The 17,891-nt window shown below is 41.4% G+C and overlaps 1 protein-coding gene across 3 annotated transcripts in view; it reads left to right on the forward strand.

Annotated features, from left to right (window-relative positions):
• Positions 1-610: 610 nt before the first annotated feature.
• FAM193A (family with sequence similarity 193 member A) overlaps positions 611-17,891 on the forward strand; it is an 82,089-nt gene continuing 64,808 nt past the window's right edge. For 2 of the 3 annotated variants that reach the window (XM_030021194.2, XM_030021201.2), the window contains exon 1: positions 611-1,146. In XM_030021194.2, the coding sequence (XP_029877054.1) occupies positions 874-1,146 (273 nt within the window). In that variant the 5' untranslated portion in view covers positions 611-873. Of the gene's footprint in view, positions 1,147-1,441; positions 3,804-17,891 lie in introns of those variants that run through there. The other variant, XM_041128926.1, reaches the window with a different exon arrangement.

The raw sequence follows: 17,891 nt of genomic DNA on the forward strand, positions 1-17,891 counted from the left end.
ATTTGGGGAAAGCGGGGTTCGTGGGGTGCTGAGGGCTGCAGGGGGTGCGCGGGGGGGGGGGGGGGGGTGTGCGGGCACAAAGCCGGTCACGCAGAGCAACGCGCGGCGCCAAAGCAGTCCCGCATCGAAGAGCTGTGTTCTCTCAGAGCGGCGGGTGGGCTGCGGCCCCTTCCGCGGGGGCTGGCCCCCCGCGGAAGGGGCCGCAGCCCACCCGCCGCTCTGAGGGAAAGGCGGCCCGTAGCGCCTCGACCCCCGGCAGGAGCGCCCGGCAGCTGCGGCCCCTTTAAGGCGCGGGGGCGCGCGTCACGTGGTGCTCGCCGGCTCCTGGGCGGCGGTGTAGTCCCTTGACCGGGGTGGCAACGTCGGCCGGCGGGGCTAACGGCGGCGGGGGGGACTACAGCTCCCGGCGGGCACCGCGGGGACGGATGAGCTCACCGGCCGCGCCCAGGCGGGCCTCGCGGTGCACGCCGGGAGCTGTAGTCCGCCGTCCCGCTTCAGCCGCGGGCTGTGGCGCGGCGCGGGAACTACGCGTCCCAGCGTGCCGCGCGGGGCGGGTTCCCGTCAGCGCAAGGGGGAGCCCCCCGACGTAAGGGGGGATCACTTTCCCCTTGTGTCCGCCATATTGGACGGTAACTCTGGTCAGCGGCGCTGGGGCCGAGGGAGTCCCCGTTGCCGTGACAGTCGGTGCGCTCCGCTCCTCGGCGCCTGGGGTGGCCCGTGCCCCGGCCCTGCCCGTCCCCTCCGCTCCCGGGCGCTCGCCGCGGCCCCGCGCTCCTTCCCCTCCTTCTCCTCCTCTTCCTCCTCCTCCTCCTCCTCCTCCTCCCCCCCCCCCCCCGCCCCGCTCCCTCCTCCCTTGCCCGGGTGTCAGGCACGATGAGTCCGGCCGACGCCAAGCGCGGAGCCAAGCGCCGGAAGAACAAGCGGGGCGGCGGCCTCAGCAGCACCGGCGGGCCGGGACCCAGCGGCGGCGGAGGCGCCGGCGGCCTGGGCAAGGCCGGGGCGGCGGCGGGAGCGGCCCCACTGCGGGCTGCGACCCAGGCGGCCGCCGCCTCGCCGAACGCGGTGGGCGGCCTGCTGACAGCGCCGGCGACGGCCGCCGGCAACGGAGCCCTGGGCGGCGGCGGGGCCGCGGCGGGACACGGCGAGGTGAGGCGGGAGGTGGAGGCGGGGGGGGGCTAAGGCGGGCGGCGGTGACATCCCGCTGCGGCGGGCCCGGCACACACCCACCCACCCGGGCGGGCGGGCGGTGCTGGCAACCGGGGAGGGCGGCGGGGGCTGCCGCCGCGCCATCCGCCCTCTCCTCCTGCCCTTTTGGTCGGGTGCGGGCCCCGGGGCCTCCGCGGGGCGGGGGAAGGGAGAGCTGGGCCCCTCGCAGCGGCGGGGGGCCGCGGCGCTGCCCTGCCCGGCGGGGCTGTGGGGCTGGGCAGTGTCCCCGGCTCCCCACCCTTTGTGGGGGAAGGGCAGCGCAGGCTGCTCGGGGCCGTGTCGTCCTGGGGTTTCTCCTGAAATCCCGGCAGGAGCCAGCTCCGGGGTCCCCATCCTCCGGGGTCTTCGGGCTCGGGCCCCACCTTAATGGAGGAGCTGTAAGAAATAGGTGGGCGGGCCTTGAAAAAGCAAAAATATACCTTTGTGTATGTTTCTTTCCACGGATGTTGGAGCCCTTTTTGCAGTGGACAACTTCGTTAAGCGCAGGAGGTTCATTCTAGCTTGGGCTGTGGTTTGTGCTCGTGCCTCGGAATAATTTAGATCTGTTACATTATTTCATAATACGGTGAAATTTATTGGGAGCAGATTGTGTGGTTTAATTGGTCTTTTTTTTTTTTTTTTTCAAGAAAAACTGCTCAGGGATTATTGGGCCTTTAGAAAGGTATCCTGCTGGCTGAAGTGACAAAAGACTAAGTTTATGTTCCTTTCTCTCATAAAGGTTACCCCAATTTTTTTGTTATCTACACAAAGCTTGCGTTTAGGTATCATATTTACAAAAGCGTTTCCTGCTGACAGCATCTTCAGACTTTCATGTGTGTGTCATACAGCCTGGTCTGTTTCCTCTCTTGCTCTCATAAACTTGTTGTACATGTGAGGGGGAAATAGAAGAAATGGCTTTTGTGATGTAGAGTATGTGAAATACTATGATGTAACAAATTTTTTTTTTTGTTTTCCGTGTAATTTTGTGCCCATCTATTTTGCTAGGTCAGCAAACAATTTGATGATTGTAGATTAACTTCCTCCCCTTGAAACTTGTCTTTCTACACTCTCATACTTGGTTACCCAAAATCCACAGTGCTTTAGATTAGCCATTTCTGTATGTCTGTTCTAATCTGACACTTATTTCGGGAATAATTTCCTTTTGGGACAGTAGCCCTTGTGTGATTTAGATATCCAGAAGAATGATGTGCAAAATGGCAAAGAGGTGTGTGAGTTTTTATTTGTAACTTTGCAAGTCATCACTAAACTCTGTTCCAGTTAAACCTCTAGCAGGAAGATGCATCTTGTTTTGTTTTCCATCTCTAAATTGCAAGCTCTTACAGGCACAGGTTCCTAGGTATTCTTGGAATAAACATGATAATGATAAGGGAAATAAGAAAAAGTAGTGGAGTGGGAATGTCCCAGCAGAATGGGACATTGATGTGATTAAAATAGTGAAGGCTCCGCTATCGCTGATACTTTGATCTGTTTGTATCTTGTGGTTATGTGTAGTCTAGGACTTTGGTTCTAACCTAATCGCTCTGTATCAGATATTTTTCTGAAATTCATCTTAAAAGGGCAACATCACTGCTAGTCTTCCTACTTCATGTTTCTTCTTTCTTTCAGACCAGGTAGTTGCTAATAAAATTTCTCAGTCTTCAGGAGTCTTCACTTGGAAAGTATAAGTAATATCTTCAAAATTAAATACAGTACTTCAGCACTAAATTTCTGGGAAAATACTTCTGTATATTACATGTACTTATATATTATTCATACTCTTATAAGTATGCACAACATGTTATTTTGAATGCATTTGTAACTTTGTCTTAATTGATCTTTTTTGCCTGTACTCTTAGATGTGTATGCAATTTGTCAAATGTTTCCATTTCACTTAACAGTGTGGTACAAGTGGTTCTGAAGACTGACGGACAAACGGGGAATTAAGAAGTTGGTTAAATAGATCAGTTAGTTAAGCTAGAATAAACCTGCAACACAGACCTTAGTTAATCAAACAGTAAGCATATTAGAACTAGATTTTGAGGATAGATAACCCCTGTGCTCAGTTTCTGAAAAGTAAATGCTTATACTCTATAATACTCCTTTAAAGTTGGTGTTACTTCTTCCATGATGGTTTCAGTGTCCTTTTTCTTGACGTTTTCGATACCTTTCCAACATATGACATATGGTGGTGGTGGTGACATATGAAAGTTGCCACTACTTAAAAGTTAACTGATAATCTTGTTTCAAAGATGAAATCTTAAAGCATCATTACATGACTATTACTTGCATGAAAATGCAATTTCCTTAATGGTTAATAATGTGCTAGTTAAGGGTACATGGTCAAAACAAGACTTCATTCTTTGAGTGAAAGACTAGCATATGTTGTTTCTGGATGAAGTTGAGAAAGAAAACTGTGTATTTTACATGACTGATCACTTCTAAATTAGGTGCAATATTTATTTTGGCTAGGTGGAGAGTAAGCAACAACTAATAGCTGTAAAGCAGTAAATTGAGTTGCTTTACTTTCATCTTACACAGAATATTGTGAAGTTCCCATTAGTGGGTAAGAGAAATCATCAGCCAGTTCTCTGCTGGACACACTTGAATGTTTAATCTCTGTAAGTATATAAAATATAAAAAACCCCAGAATTTCATATTTGCTGCACAGCATAATGTTTTCTACTTCTTAACGTGCTTTCTGTTTCCGTCTTTCCTCGCTCCCCTGGTTTTAGGGCATCCATTCTGGATGTGGCGGGCACATCCTTCTACTAATGTTCTATTAGATGCTTATTCCAAAATTTCTCTAAAATATAGAGTGAAACAAGATGTTTAAGGAATGATCCCGTGTGTGCTCTGTCTTCTTGTGTGTCAATAATTGTTCAGAATGAGGTATACTTTCAACATACTTTATAAAACAGGTTGAACAGAGTTTTAAATTGGATATATTTATGGTTGAAACTAAAAGCACATGTGCCAGTATTGAAATTCTAGCTAAGCCTGTTAGAGCTAACAAATACATTTTAATTGAGGTTTTTGTACATCTTATCTGGAGGTTTTTTTAAGACTGTAGGCTAAATTCTGCATTAGAGTACATGCTATGTCTTGTTCTGGGATGCAAGTGGGCAACTCCTAATGGAATCTTCCTGGAAGCTATGTTGCCCCATGCACATGCTTTGTAGCATCCAAATTCATCCTCTTTAGCACTGTCAGATGTTTTAGAACCATAGTGACATTAAGGATGCTTTGGCAGTGTTTCAGTATCTCAGTTTTGGAAACCTGTAACTGTGTCAACTTTAACTGGAATTGGAAACAAAGTCATTTAGTTGTGTGGTGCTGTTGGAGGACTTCCCTAGGACTTGTATTTTTTTCCTTACAGAACTATTTACAGCAATGTTGTGAAGAGTCAAGTATCCTATAAATAACAGTAATTTGTAACCAGCAAATAAAATAAATATTTTGAAGTTTAATGTATATATTTAAAGAAATAGATCTTGCTTTCTGTTGTTGGTTGTTTTTGTGGTTTTTTTTTTTAAATTCAGTAATGCATTGGATCAGGCCTTCATAATTTGATCCTATAAATTTTTCACTGACAGCTGGATTATTGATGCTGTGAGATGCATTGATTATCTTTATCAACCACTGCATAACTCGTAGATACACTGTAGTAAAATTGGCTGTTCCTCAATATGTTCAGGTACTTCAGGGTGAAGAATTGTATGTTAGTGGCTGATCAGCCACAGGAGTAGTTTTTGTTATAGGCCTGACTGATCTTGTGTTAAGGGGAATAATTTAGTAGCCATTTTACAATTCTCTCGCATTTTTCAAAGTATTGTTTGTCTGTCAAGGGTAGTAATGTATTAAATCTTTTTACATTTGAGAGCTGTCTGTTTTAGAGTTTTCATAAAATATTTCATTGGACTGTTCCTTTATTATGAGATACTGCTTTTAAAATAGAGATTCTATACATAGCAGACCATACATTGCCATCTTCTAGACCCATTTTTTTCCGCAGCTTTGTAGTTCATTGCATTTTACTGATATCTGTGCTTGATTTGTTGTTTGAGATTTTCCCTTTTCTCCCCCCCCCCCCCCCAACCCCCATGATTCAAACATTCAAAAGAAATAGTATACAAAAGAGGAGCTTTGTCAGGAACTCAGAAGTTCAGCAAATAGCTAGCTTTTGTACTTTTATGTAGGGCCTCCTCCTCTCCAAAAGCAAACTTATTCTGGCCAATTTTTGTCGAGGCTCAGGTAAACTAGATACATTTCAATAAATAAAATAGTATTGTAACCTCTGCTGTTCAGGCTGAGGAAGCAGGTAGTTCTCTAAACGCTCATAACGCTTACTCCATGAAAAATAAGTCTTTTTGACAGTCTGGTAGCACATTTGTTCCTCTGACAAAATGCAGTTCTCTCTCTCTCTCTCTCTCTCTCTCTCTTTTTTTAAAATAGACATGCAATCCCTGCCCTGAAAAGCTTATGCTCTGCTTGTTTTTTTTTTTTAATAAAAGGGGTTGTAACAGAACGGGATGAAACTACCAGGATTTGGTTTAGGTGGTGTGGTTGAGTTAACTTGCTAATTTAGAAAGAGAATCTATTGTGACTTAAATGAATCTAACTAGAACATTTCAAACTTTAAAACAAGCTTAATGGTTGCATAACATTCACATTAATAGCTCTTTCTTAGCTTCTTCCCGTGATCAGTTAAGGCATTTTTCAGCTAATAGATCTGAGACCACAGGCACACATATTAGTGGTTTGTTCAGATCTTGTAATACTGCTCCTGGGAAGTGTGTGCCTGTGTGTACTCATGACCTTGACGTAGATTGAATCTCCGAGCGCTCCATTTCTCCCCCACCTCCTGCACCTGCTATATCATGGTCAATTGATAACAAGAATAATCGGTTTTGAATTGTTAAATGAAACATGTGGGAAGTGTGGCCAAAAAAATGGCATCTGGTTCAGTGGTGTCTGATCTGTACTAGCTAAGTATCCTCCTATGGCTTTGTTATGAGACATTTAATTCTGGGTGTGAAGGTGAAGTTTGGTTTTTTGTGTGGTTCGTTTTTTGGTTTTTTTTTCCTCCCTTGCTGTATTGGTTGCAAAATGGTTGAGAGAGATTGAGAGAGAGAAATCTTTTACTCCAGAAAACATAGTGAATCCCTTCCTCTCCAGACTTTTGTTTCCTGACTGTGAAAACAAAACCTTGTTGATTTAATTTGGATCTAGATTAATATGAAAAGTTAGTTCTGAAATAGATGCATATTGATGAGAATATTCAGGATTCTTGTCCTGCAATTGATCCCAAACAGTATCTGAAGCTTCATTTAGGTATTTAATATCACGTTCTTTTCTTGGTTATGGCATTTATCCTTTTGCAGCGGTATCCCATCTTGAGGGGACCCCTCAGATCCTTTCTCCTTTACAGTCTGTGGAAGGAAGGGATCCAGGCTTACTCTCTTCTCTTGCCTGGCAAGGAGAGCTGAGTGGATGTAGAAATTCAATTTGATGCAGTTTGGTGCCTACAAGACTAATGTTTAGTCCCTGATGTATGTGTAGCGAGGGTGGTCCTTATTAAATACAGGTCTGCTGAAGATGTGTTGTGGAAAAGTTATTAGGAGAAATAACCAGAAAATAAACTTGCTTTGCTTAGGATGTATAGGGCTTCATGGATGTGTTAGGCAGTGTTCCAGGTTTATATGGATCTGGGTAATCAAAGAAGATTTAATATTTGTGGGGGCTCTTTCACTGGTGGGAAAGGAGGTCATATATCCTCTTTTATTAAGGTAATGAAAACAGTTCCTACATTTTCCTTTCTTGTGCTAACTTTTTTATTTTAATAGTGACTGAGGCAGCTTTGGACTGGTCTGCTTTGAGAAAGCATATTCCATATGTGAAATTTTCCTAGGATAATTAAACAGAAGGAAAAATTTGAGTTAAGTGGATAAAAGAATGCTGTAGTTCAGTTCTCTTTCTCCGCTAATATCTTAATCTACAAGTTCCAGATTTCTTGTGCTGCAAATGAAGAGTTCAACTGGGAAATGACATTTATGATGCCACTCTTAATGTTATTATGGAAACTACCCAAATTGAGGCTTGTCTGAGAAGGCAATAAAATAAATATGCCATTATTTTTTTGACATAAGAATTACTTAATTTTATATTGTAAAAATTCAAGGCAGCCTATGACATAAGTGACCTTCACCTCCTAGCCATGTGAGGAAACACACCAGAAATAGTATTAAAGATAGGTCTGAGCAACATAGTAATTTTCCTGAAGTATATATTTTCTTTTTTATATCTTTTCTATTTATTTTCTTATATAGAATGTACAGCTGCTTTAGTGGTGCAGAAGTTAGTCTGAGCACTGCTTTATGAAGTGGATTTTAAGGGAAAAAATCAATGGGGTCGCCTGCAAGCCTCTTTGAGGCTGTTGAACTGAAGTTGTTCATGTTAGACTGGTGATAGTGCTGGAGAAAAAACTTTCTTAGTGTGTGAACTTTAACCATGTTCTTAAATAATCAACTTGCAATCTGTTGCACAAGCCACAAGTGTAGTTCTCCCCATCTCAAAATTCCTAGTAATGATAGAACACACTCAGGTGTCTGAGAGGGAGGCACTCCTGTTCTGCATCACTCTGTAGAGTGGCCATCTCTCTCCATTCTTTATTAGAGGAAGCCTTGAGGGACTTTGGTACAAGCTGGGTGCCCAAAGTTGGATAGTATGAAAAATCTCTGTAGGGAGGCCATGCTTAGCCTCTACTTGCCTATTCAGTTATGGCTTCTTCGTTGTTGGTTTTTTTTTTTGTTTTTTTTTGTTTGTTTGTTTGTTTGTTTTTGTTTTTGTTTTTTGTTTTTTGTTTTTTTTTTTTTTGAAAGTTGGAGCTCAGAAGGGTTGAGATGAACTTTGCTCATTTACAGGGAGGAAACAGAAGCTATTGACTCCGCTGTGCATTTCTCAGAAGAAAAGCTCTGGGCGCTTCCATGAAAAATTGCTATGCATAGTCTCTTCTCAGGCCTAGAGAAACAAAACAGAATAGATTGCAGATGCATCTGTAGTGTTACTTATGGTGGAATGTCACAAAGTTAGGTCCTCATGCACAGTAGATCTTTACAGTAGTCCTCCTTTAACACATTGATCTGTTGAACTGGTTTGTAGTAGCTTTGTCAAGCATCTGCTTCTGAAGGAACTTCAAAAACATGAGACCACAATCATCCAGGTAAATAACTAAGTTTTTACAGGGTTAGAGAAGTCATTATTTTGAAGTCCAGAGCTTTGGACTCCCTTGATCTAGAGCAGACTTGTCAGCCATGTCATCTGGGCTTTAGGGCTTCTCTTCTGGTCTCATCTTCTACTTGTCTTAGAATGTGGCTGTGGGAGGTGAATTGCTGGTGGTGCAGGAGCGGCCAGGAGCTTTGCACTGCAATAGGCAGCAAGGACTAGTTTTTCGGAGTGTGCATGGATGGCAGTTGCTCCTAGAAAAAGCTGCTGGATTTTTTTTTTTTTTAAAACTGCTTTGGCAGCAGTTCAGTGGTCTGTGTTGAGCTGCGAACAGATGGAGGATGTGATCAGCTGTTGGGGCAGTGTTTGCTGCTCTAAATAGCTGTTCCTTGTCTTCTCCAGGGAAAGGTAGCACGCTGGATAGAAGTGTCCGGCGGGCAGCCCAGGGGACTTCAGTGTTCTAGATCTAAATTTTCAGATGCCCGTCTCTATTCTTCTAGATATTAACTATGCCTACGCTATCAAAAGTGTTAGTTTAGTCATGGCTTGCATTGCAATGTCAGCATTGCTCACTTTGATCCGTAAGTCAGTTGTTGCTCTTTTTGGAAATAACAGCTTCTCTGCTTAAGTTAAAGCAAAACCAAACAGTGTAGAGAACTGGGCAGTGGTGGGTTTATGTCCCGAATCTGTGAATATGCTGAAGAGGTAAGCTTTCTAAAGATTGTATATAAATACACGCATCACTAGCATATAAAACTCTAGTGATTGATCTCTGTTTATTAAATATATGATTGATATGTTAGCTATAGTAATTTAATCCAATAGTTGTCCTGTGAAAATGTAAAGGGCTCCATGCACCCATAACTATCTGCAGTTTTCTGAATTAGGAATGTAAACACTGGTAACTTAGTCTATGCTAAGGCTTTTAGTACTTAGACTTCTGTGGACAATAGTGAAATAGTTGGGAGGTGTTTTGGTGTAGTTCTCTTTTTCCCTCCCCTTAAGGTCTCACTCACCTCCTTCAGGAAATCTGCAAGCACAGCAGAAGTAACCGCTGAAATTATTCCCCGAAGAGGGTATTGGAGAGTAAAGGGTAGAGTTGTAGGCATGTTCCTCTACAGCATCAGAAGCTGAAGGAGGTTTACAGTAATGGGAATCTCATTTAGTTATAACACTCAGAAAGCTATTGGGAAGAGGGCAACATGCATATGGCATGTTGTGTTAGGACCATCCATCTCCTGAGCCAGCTTTCATCTAAAATTGGTCCTCTAAGCTAATATATGATCTGGATTCATGGTAGTAATCTGCCTCTCAGGTGGACTTAGTGCAGCTGTGTGCTAGCATGGCTGTCTAGCTTCTGCCAGAGCTGGTGCATAAATAACTCCAAGTTAGTGTTCAGCGTTCTTTCAGTACCACCAGCAACTATTTAGGAGCTATAAACATGGATATTTACCAACTAGACCAACATCTGAACAAAACCCTGAAAGAGCACCTGGACATACTTTGTGTGTAGCAAAATACTGCTTTCTCAGGGACTGGTCTTTTTTGGTATACTTTTATTCTCCCCATCTGTCAGAAGAAACAGGTGGCAATTACAGATCTGGTAAGTTAAGAGAAGTCTGCGGTTAGTGAATGAGGATGAGGTCTTTGGAAGGATAGAATAAAACTACAATGGCTTTTTCTTTCCTCCTGGATGATGTAGGAGATGAGTTAATGTGGATGAGGAGAGAAGGAGCTGTAAAAGAGCAAGCATTATTGATGTTACATGAAATGTTCTTAGCCTTTTGAAATGGGCAAGTGAGTTCATGAAAGAAAGACTCTTGAACATATTAACTGAGCATGACATTATATAACTTTTTTTTTTTAACTTGATGAATAAGTTTTGGTCATGTCCTTCATAGGTTTTTAGTGCCATTAGTGACATCTAAAAAACTTAATTATATCAGCATTGTAAGGTGAAGGAAAGAAAAGAAGGCTGTCAATTGAATCCTGCTCCTGGAAGAAGCCTGCTAATGCAAGCCATGACTCTCTAAAATCTATGTATTTCTTTATTAGGGTGTATCTCATTGTGTGTAGTGCTGAGATTTGTTGGGAACTATATTAAATGTAATGTACATGTGATGTTCTGCAAAGTGCTGTAAGGCTCTACCTTGACTCCTGTTCTGCTTTAAGCTTTGTGCTGTCAGACTGCATCAATGGCAGCTCCTTAAAAACAAAAGAAGTGGCTTTAGGCAGGGGTGCCAGACTTGAATGCACTCTGCCACCCGCTTCTTCTCGTTGAGGCTTTTTTCAGAGAGAACTAGTGCAAACAGCTGTATGTTGATGGGGTTGGGAGTCAGTGCACTAACTGGGCACTGCAAACTTCTGTATTTTGGGACTAAAGTAATTTTGCTTTTAAACTAAGATGATTATTTTTTTGAAAGCCAAATCTTGTTTTCTGGTTGGGTTTTTTTTTCTGTTTTGTTTTTGGTTGTGGTGTCGTTCAACACCCCCCCCCCCCCCGCCAACCCCCCGCCATGTGCAGAAGTAGTAGCTCTCAGAGCAGAATTCTTCCAAAGCTAGGAAGGTGGTGCTACTACTGAATTGTACACAAGGGTAGTTCAGCTATTTTCAAATATTAAGTGTTTTTTTCCATTGATCTAGGTGCAACAAACTAAGTGTGATTTAAAATACCTTGAGTTAAGGTGTTTGCATAGGCAGACTTTGGTTAGTTTGTGATTATTACAAGAAGTTATGGAACCTCTTTCAAATTCTGGAACCATATTAAACCCAATAGTTGACTATTTCAAACTTGTTGTAGGGAGTATTTCACAGAGATGGATGTGAGGCTCTGAATTTGGATAACACTAATATTGATGCAAGCCCAGAGACACTTTCATGGACAGATGTGTGAGTGAGAATGTGTGTATGCATGCTCATACATGTGTGTGCATGTATCCAAGCTTTTTAAAACATGGCATTTTTGAATGTGGATTAATAATGTTGCTATGTAAGTGTAGGCATGAAGTAAATACTTTGTACGTGTGCATGTACATTTTTTTGGATTAGAAGGGTCCAAAGAATATATGTTAGGGCTGCTGATGGACAAAGAAGTGCCTGAGTAAGTGTGTAAAGGTTCTTTGCCACACTGGGTCTCATAGTGAAACCAGTCATTGGGAGCAGAAGAGTTTGCCTTAAAAAGCAGTTCTGAGCCACAGTACAGTTTTGCCAGCCTTTAGTGTTTAATTGGTGTGGAGTTAATGACCAAAAGATTTCTTAATTGCTGTAATGCTTCCAGGCTGCTTATCTTCAGTAAGCTGCTGCCACAACAGATGGCAAGTTAGTGGTTTAGCTGAGGTTCACTAGAAGTTTTTCACCACTTTATTTTAATGGCCATAACTTACCTATGTGGGTATAGGTAATGTGTAGTTGAAACCCAAATCTTCACTGGATTCAGATGCATTAAGGTTTTATTTTGTCACTCACCAAGAGATAGAACATTCTTCTGCTGTCAGAAGAAACTTTGCAGTTTTATCTGTGTGATAATCTTTATTTTATCTTTAGTTCTTTTCCCTGGCTACTCCCAAGATTCATCTCCACTATACTGTCATTCTCTGCTTCTTTTCAGGGAGTCTACAGGGAATTGTACTGGTGTCTGCTGTGATTTGAGACAGCTTGCAGCAGCAGCCTGAAGCTGACTGGGTTTTTTTTGTCAGTGTCATAACTCGTGAAGAGTCTGAACCACAGGAATGAAAGTGGATGAAATTAAACTTCCATAATTTTCAGATATACATTGCTTTAAAAAAAAATTGTATGTTTTCAATGGAAAAAAATTATGATGATTTCTTCTGTCCTGAAAACAGGCTACCATACTTGTACAGTATCCTCCACTAGCTATAAATCTGAAACCTTATGTAGGAGGAGGAGGAACTTTGTACTGAGGACCATTGCATAGTAACTAAGTTAAAAATTAATTACTATTTAATGTTTTCGGAAGTGCTGTTGTCGGCAACCTAGCTTACTGGTTTTCAGAATTACGGGGAAATCATGACACTTAATCACGCACACTTTGAATATTATTTAGACTGCTTGTTGCATGTTTTTTTTAAACTTGATGGCTGTATCTTATGTCTTCCTAATAAGAATGAAGAGGAATATTCTTTTGTTGATATTTAAAGTCATTCTGAGCCTATGTTTTCATTTTTAATGAGGTGAAAAATCTAGTGATTGTGTGAGGTTTAGGGGATTGTTCTGGTCCCCAGGACTTTGTTAAAACATTACTAGTAATGGCCTGTAAGAATTTATTCCTTAAGTACAAGCAGAGCTTTCAAATAGAAGTCTGAATGTGTGCTTGCCTTTGTGGCTTTTGACTAAGGACATAGGAATGAATATTGGTGTAAATGTGAAGCTAGTTCTGAAACAAACTTTGAAGTCAGCAGCTTGCACCTAATGATGTTACCTGTTAGTGAGATTGACTCATCCTCTCAGTCAATAAGAGATTTCTGATAATTTGACAGCTAAGCTGAAAAAGTCTGTGGTAGTCTGTGTCTGTTTTCTGTTGAAGCCTAGAAGATCCTAACCAGTGTAAGGCCTTCCTTATACTGAAGACACTAAAAAAATCTGTTAAAGAAAGTTACTCCCAACCCTGTTAATATATATGATAGTCCTGAGAAAGTAGACATCTCTATCATTAGCTTTTTCCATGAAGTCTTGACTTGGCAAAATGGCTGATACACAGTGTGCAATGTTGTAATATGAGGATACTTGAAGTATTGCCCTAATATTAAAAAAATCCTTCCCAAATAATTGTATTTTTACATTTTAATTGTTTTCCCAAGTTAGGGATGAATTCTTCTGATGAGAAAATAATTTTCTATGGTTTCTTTGTGACTCATGTATTTCCTTTTTTTTTTTTTGTAGCAGGAAGTTAGTCTTCACTGTTTTGTTTTGCTTGCATTGTCCTATCTGTAACACTTCTGCCACAAATATATTCTTTTGTGTAGTTTGCTTGAGTAATTTACCTTTTTGAAGTTACATGCAAAGGTTTTTTTTTTTTACTGTTTGTATTAACTCATGATCAGCAAAAAAAGTTGGTGCAATAGAGTCTGCCTTTACTGATGCTTTTAAGGCTTTGTAATTATGACTAGTAAATTTTTAGTGTCCTTGTCTTAATCTTTTTCACTGCAGTGGATATTTTGTAGGGGGCCTGTCTGTGACATGAGGGAGTTTGGATAAGTATAGGAATAATCTATTAATAAGTGTTAGTACCTGGTCAGGGAGGTGTTACATCTTACTTTTGTAGGTGTGTCTGCTTAGTGGGGTTTACTGGGGTTTAGTGGAGCATGAATCCCTCTCGTTAAACCATGAGAGGATCACTGAAAGAAGATGTCTTTCTGGCACCTGTTTCATCTGCTCCTCCAATATGTTGTTGTGATTCTTCCTTTCCTCTTAAGCAAAATTTGATTGACACTAGTGAACAGGGAGGATGACTGTAGCTCCTCTTTCTGGAAAGCCAGCCCTCTTTGTGGTAGACATCCTGATCTAGTTGGCCTACTTGAAAGGAAATTACATTGGATAGGCTTACAACTCCACTATAATGCTAGAAAATAGTGGTGGGAAAGGCATAAAGGATGGCTGTGTGTCCCACTGCTACTGTGTGGATTTATCCTTCTAATTAGACTGTCCTTTTTTTTTTTTAACCTTCTTAATCACACTTTTACTTGTTGCACATTCATGAGAGAGCATGCATTTGGGTGACTGGTGAGCAGGCACTGAGCAGGCAGGCAGTGTGAGCACAGCGGTGTATCACAAGCTGAGTAGCTACCAGGGAAGTTGAGCTTTGTGGCCCTGTTTTTTCCTTTTGTGAATTGTCTTAGGTAGACTCTACTGATTATAGAGCTTTTTATCTTCTTTTAAAATATTAATGGACAACAGTATTGGTAATTATCTACTTTGGTACATATTAAAAGGTGGATGATTTGTCTGAAAAAATACAATTCATTTTCTTTAAGGTTGATTTTTTTTTTTTTGTTTGGGTTTTTTTTGGTTTGGAGGGGTTTTGGGGTGGGGTTTGTTTTGGGTTTTTTTGGGTGGGGTTTGTTGTTTGTCTTTTTTTTTTTTTTGGTAATTGCACTCTAGGAAGCAGGCATAAATTCAAGCAACCATCTTTTAGAGCACTGCTCATAACCATTCTAATTTAACTATGCTTGCTTTACCTTTTAAATCTCATGCTAGCCAAGTAGCCGGACTTGCTGCTAATTTAGAATAGCTGCCTACTCTGTGCAAAAATGCTTTGCTACAATCTTATTGAAACACCTGTTTTTAATTTCATTCTGTTACAAAGGTATCCTTGCTGAATAGGCCATGGTTCTTGGGTAGGGGTTTGGGGATTTTTCTGGTGATAGAGCACATTAGAATCTGATGTCTTATTCTTGTGAAGGTACTTGTTTACTGTAACAGAATTACCCCTCAACTTCCTTTTTCATAATCAAAACTCATTAGACTCTCAATTAGTCTAAGCATGTGCGCTGGCTCTCAGGTAGTTCTTTGGTTCCTTCTGCACTTTTTTAACTATCTCCTTAAGTTTGATGCCAGAGCTGAATGTAATATTCCAGAATCTCTTATCAGTGTTATAAAATCTTGACTTCAAGTTTCATTCCATCCTTGTTTTTCTCTCATTCATTTGTCTGTCTTCTGGCTGGTGGAGACAGCACTCATTATACTTTTGTGACTTGTTTGTCTAACCTGCTCTTAAAATGATGATAGTTGATGGGGATTCCACGACCTCACCATGCAGCCTATCTTTGTCTTTAAATACTTTGCTATTAATTTTCTATTGCACAGAAATCTTCCTTGCTGCAATTCAAACATTTTATTGCTTTTTCTGTTTGCTGTGGATACAGAGAACTAACTGACTCTTCCTCCTCTCAGTTTTCTGATCTGTAAGCTTGGTGTCCCCAGTTCATTCAGCCTTTCCTGGCAGGTAATATTGTCTGTGTCTGGTAGCTGTTCTCTTGTGGCTTTTCTTCAGCTGTTCTTGTCTGGCTTGAAGACCTGTGTTCAGAGTGAGTTGCAGTTGTCCCTCTGAGACTTATTGGAACAGTATTAGGTGGAAGGATTATGTCATGTGTCACATAAGCTATACATCTCAAGGTAGCATTAGCTTTTCCCAACAGTCTGACCTTGTTGACTTCTCTTTTGCATATAGTCACCTATGCCTATTTGGATATTCATGGTAGTTCGATCAAGATCTTGCTTTTTAGTTTGGCCATGAGAAATTCTCAGTAATTAAGACTGTCACAAACATTAATCACATAAATCATGACATTTATTCTTTCTCCCCTGTGTAACTCTGTCATGGAAGAAAGTTGTACTGGTTTGACATGGCTTGTTTTTGACAAAACCAAGGTGGCCGTTCCTCCTCTCTGTATCATCTAAGTGCTTAAAAAGACTTGTTTGAATATATTTGACTAGCTTTCCTGGGAACTGAAGACAAGCCAATATTATTCCTCAGGTGTTTCTGCCCTTCACCATCCCTTTTCTCTCCCTCAGTTTTTGGATTTTATTTGTTTCTTTTTGAGGGGTGAGGTTGTTTATTTGCTTTAAAGAAAGGGTTTATGAAATTCACCTTTTTCTAAGCTTCTGATATCTCAGGCATCTTCCATGAGTTTTCAAAGATAGGATTATTGATTCTGAGATGGCTCAGAGGATTTCCTGAGCAACTTGGTTGAATGTTATCAGATCTAGGCAACTTGGGAAAAAAATGTAAGTATGGGTATTTCCAATAATAGACTGACTCTGGGTGGGTATTTTGCCCATTTATTTGTAGTAATTGCGCTAGTCACCTGCTTGTAGTTGATCTCTTAAGTGAGGACTTCATTAATCTGTTTTCCCTCTTCATTCAGTAATGGACAAATTCTGTTAGTAGTGGTAGTGTGCTGATAGAATGATTTCTTAGTAGCCTCAAGCTGTTTTGTGAGAATTATTTCATTTTGTGCCTTTAGCCTTTTTGATTTGTCCCCTGTATTCTCTTGCCATTGTTATGCTTGTTATTCCCTTTCTGTGTGCTTTTTCTGAGTCATTATTGTCTTGCAGTGTTTTCTATCCTCTTGCTGTGCTTGGTTTTCTTGAATTTGTTTGTATCTATTGTGTCATTTGAGAATTAGCTCTTCCTTGCCTTAGACTCGCCTTCTGCAAGCTCTTATTTAGTGATGTTAAATATGTCTCTCGCTGTTCTTCCTTCCTTTCCCTCTTCAGTAACCATTGACTTGACACTTCACTTCCAACGAAACTGTCTCTCATTGTTTACTGTCAACCACTTCTTTCTTGCTGGCTACAGCTAAAGGAAGAGTCTCTGGTTGCTTTCGATATTTTAAAAAAGTAAGTTCCTTGAACTCTCACTGGAGTTCTGCTATGTTCCATTCCCAGTAGGTGTCTAGGTTCTTAGTACCTCCTTGTAACAAGAAGTCCTATGCTTTTCTTCACTCTTCCATCTGCTCAGAAAAGGTATCATCTGTCTGTCCACTGTTTTTGATGGTCTGTAGTAAGCTTGCAGCTTGATAGCACTCATGGGTTTTCCTGCTTTTATTATTTGTAGACTTCCAAGATACCTCTCTCTGCATTTGTGATGCTTACATCCTTTAGATATAGGGCATAACACCCCTGGGCACTTGGATTTGTTTGCTTTGGTTGGTTGGTTGGTTTGTTTTTTCTATGAACCGACTGTATCCTCTTTCTGTTAGTATTCCAGCTGGGAGTGGACTCTTATGGAGTAGATCAGAGTCTTGATCATGTTCAAAGAATTCTAGCTCCTTTTCTTATGCTTCATACATTAGTATGTGTACTTCTAAGACTGATGGATTGGTTGCTTGTTTCTTATGAACTTTGTGTGAATAATTACTTGTTCTTATTTTAGGCTTTTGTTCAGGTTGCCCTGGTATATCATCTTTGGACTCTTGATGCTTTGCTTGTGATCCTAGTGTAAAATATTCTTCACTCAAGTTAACAAGCAGGAAGAGCTTCTTTTGTGTGTTAATTCCTTGAAACCATCTACATTCTCACCTACCAGCACCTGGAACCTCGTCATGTGATCAGAGAAGCCAATGCTGTCCTCTGATGGCATTTTCAAACACATGGGGTTGTCTGCCAGATGAGTTTGCTCCTGACAGTGTTAGGATATGGAGGGCTGATAGGGAGCTTCTTATTCATTCTTGGTTATTTTTAGCAATATAACTAGCACCCATGTGTATAAGCAGCCATGAGCAGTAGTTGGTGTGATGAATGAACATTGAACAGCTTTCTGTTCACGTTCAAGTTGGTACATATCTGCTTGTTGGTTAGGCCTGATGTATGTGATTTCTGCTCCTCTTAGGAGTTGCTCCAGACAACCACTTTTGTTTTCTTGGATCCAAAGGAGGCAGAGAACAACTGGAGCAGTATGCAGCCCTAGGTATGGCCAGCAGACAGCTTGTTCTCTACAGCTTTTGCTGATACAGCTGTTTAGCTGC

The sequence above is a fragment of the Aquila chrysaetos genome, chromosome 1 (genome assembly GCF_900496995.4).
Source record: "Aquila chrysaetos chrysaetos chromosome 1, bAquChr1.4, whole genome shotgun sequence".
Classification (NCBI taxonomy): domain Eukaryota; kingdom Metazoa; phylum Chordata; class Aves; order Accipitriformes; family Accipitridae; genus Aquila; species Aquila chrysaetos.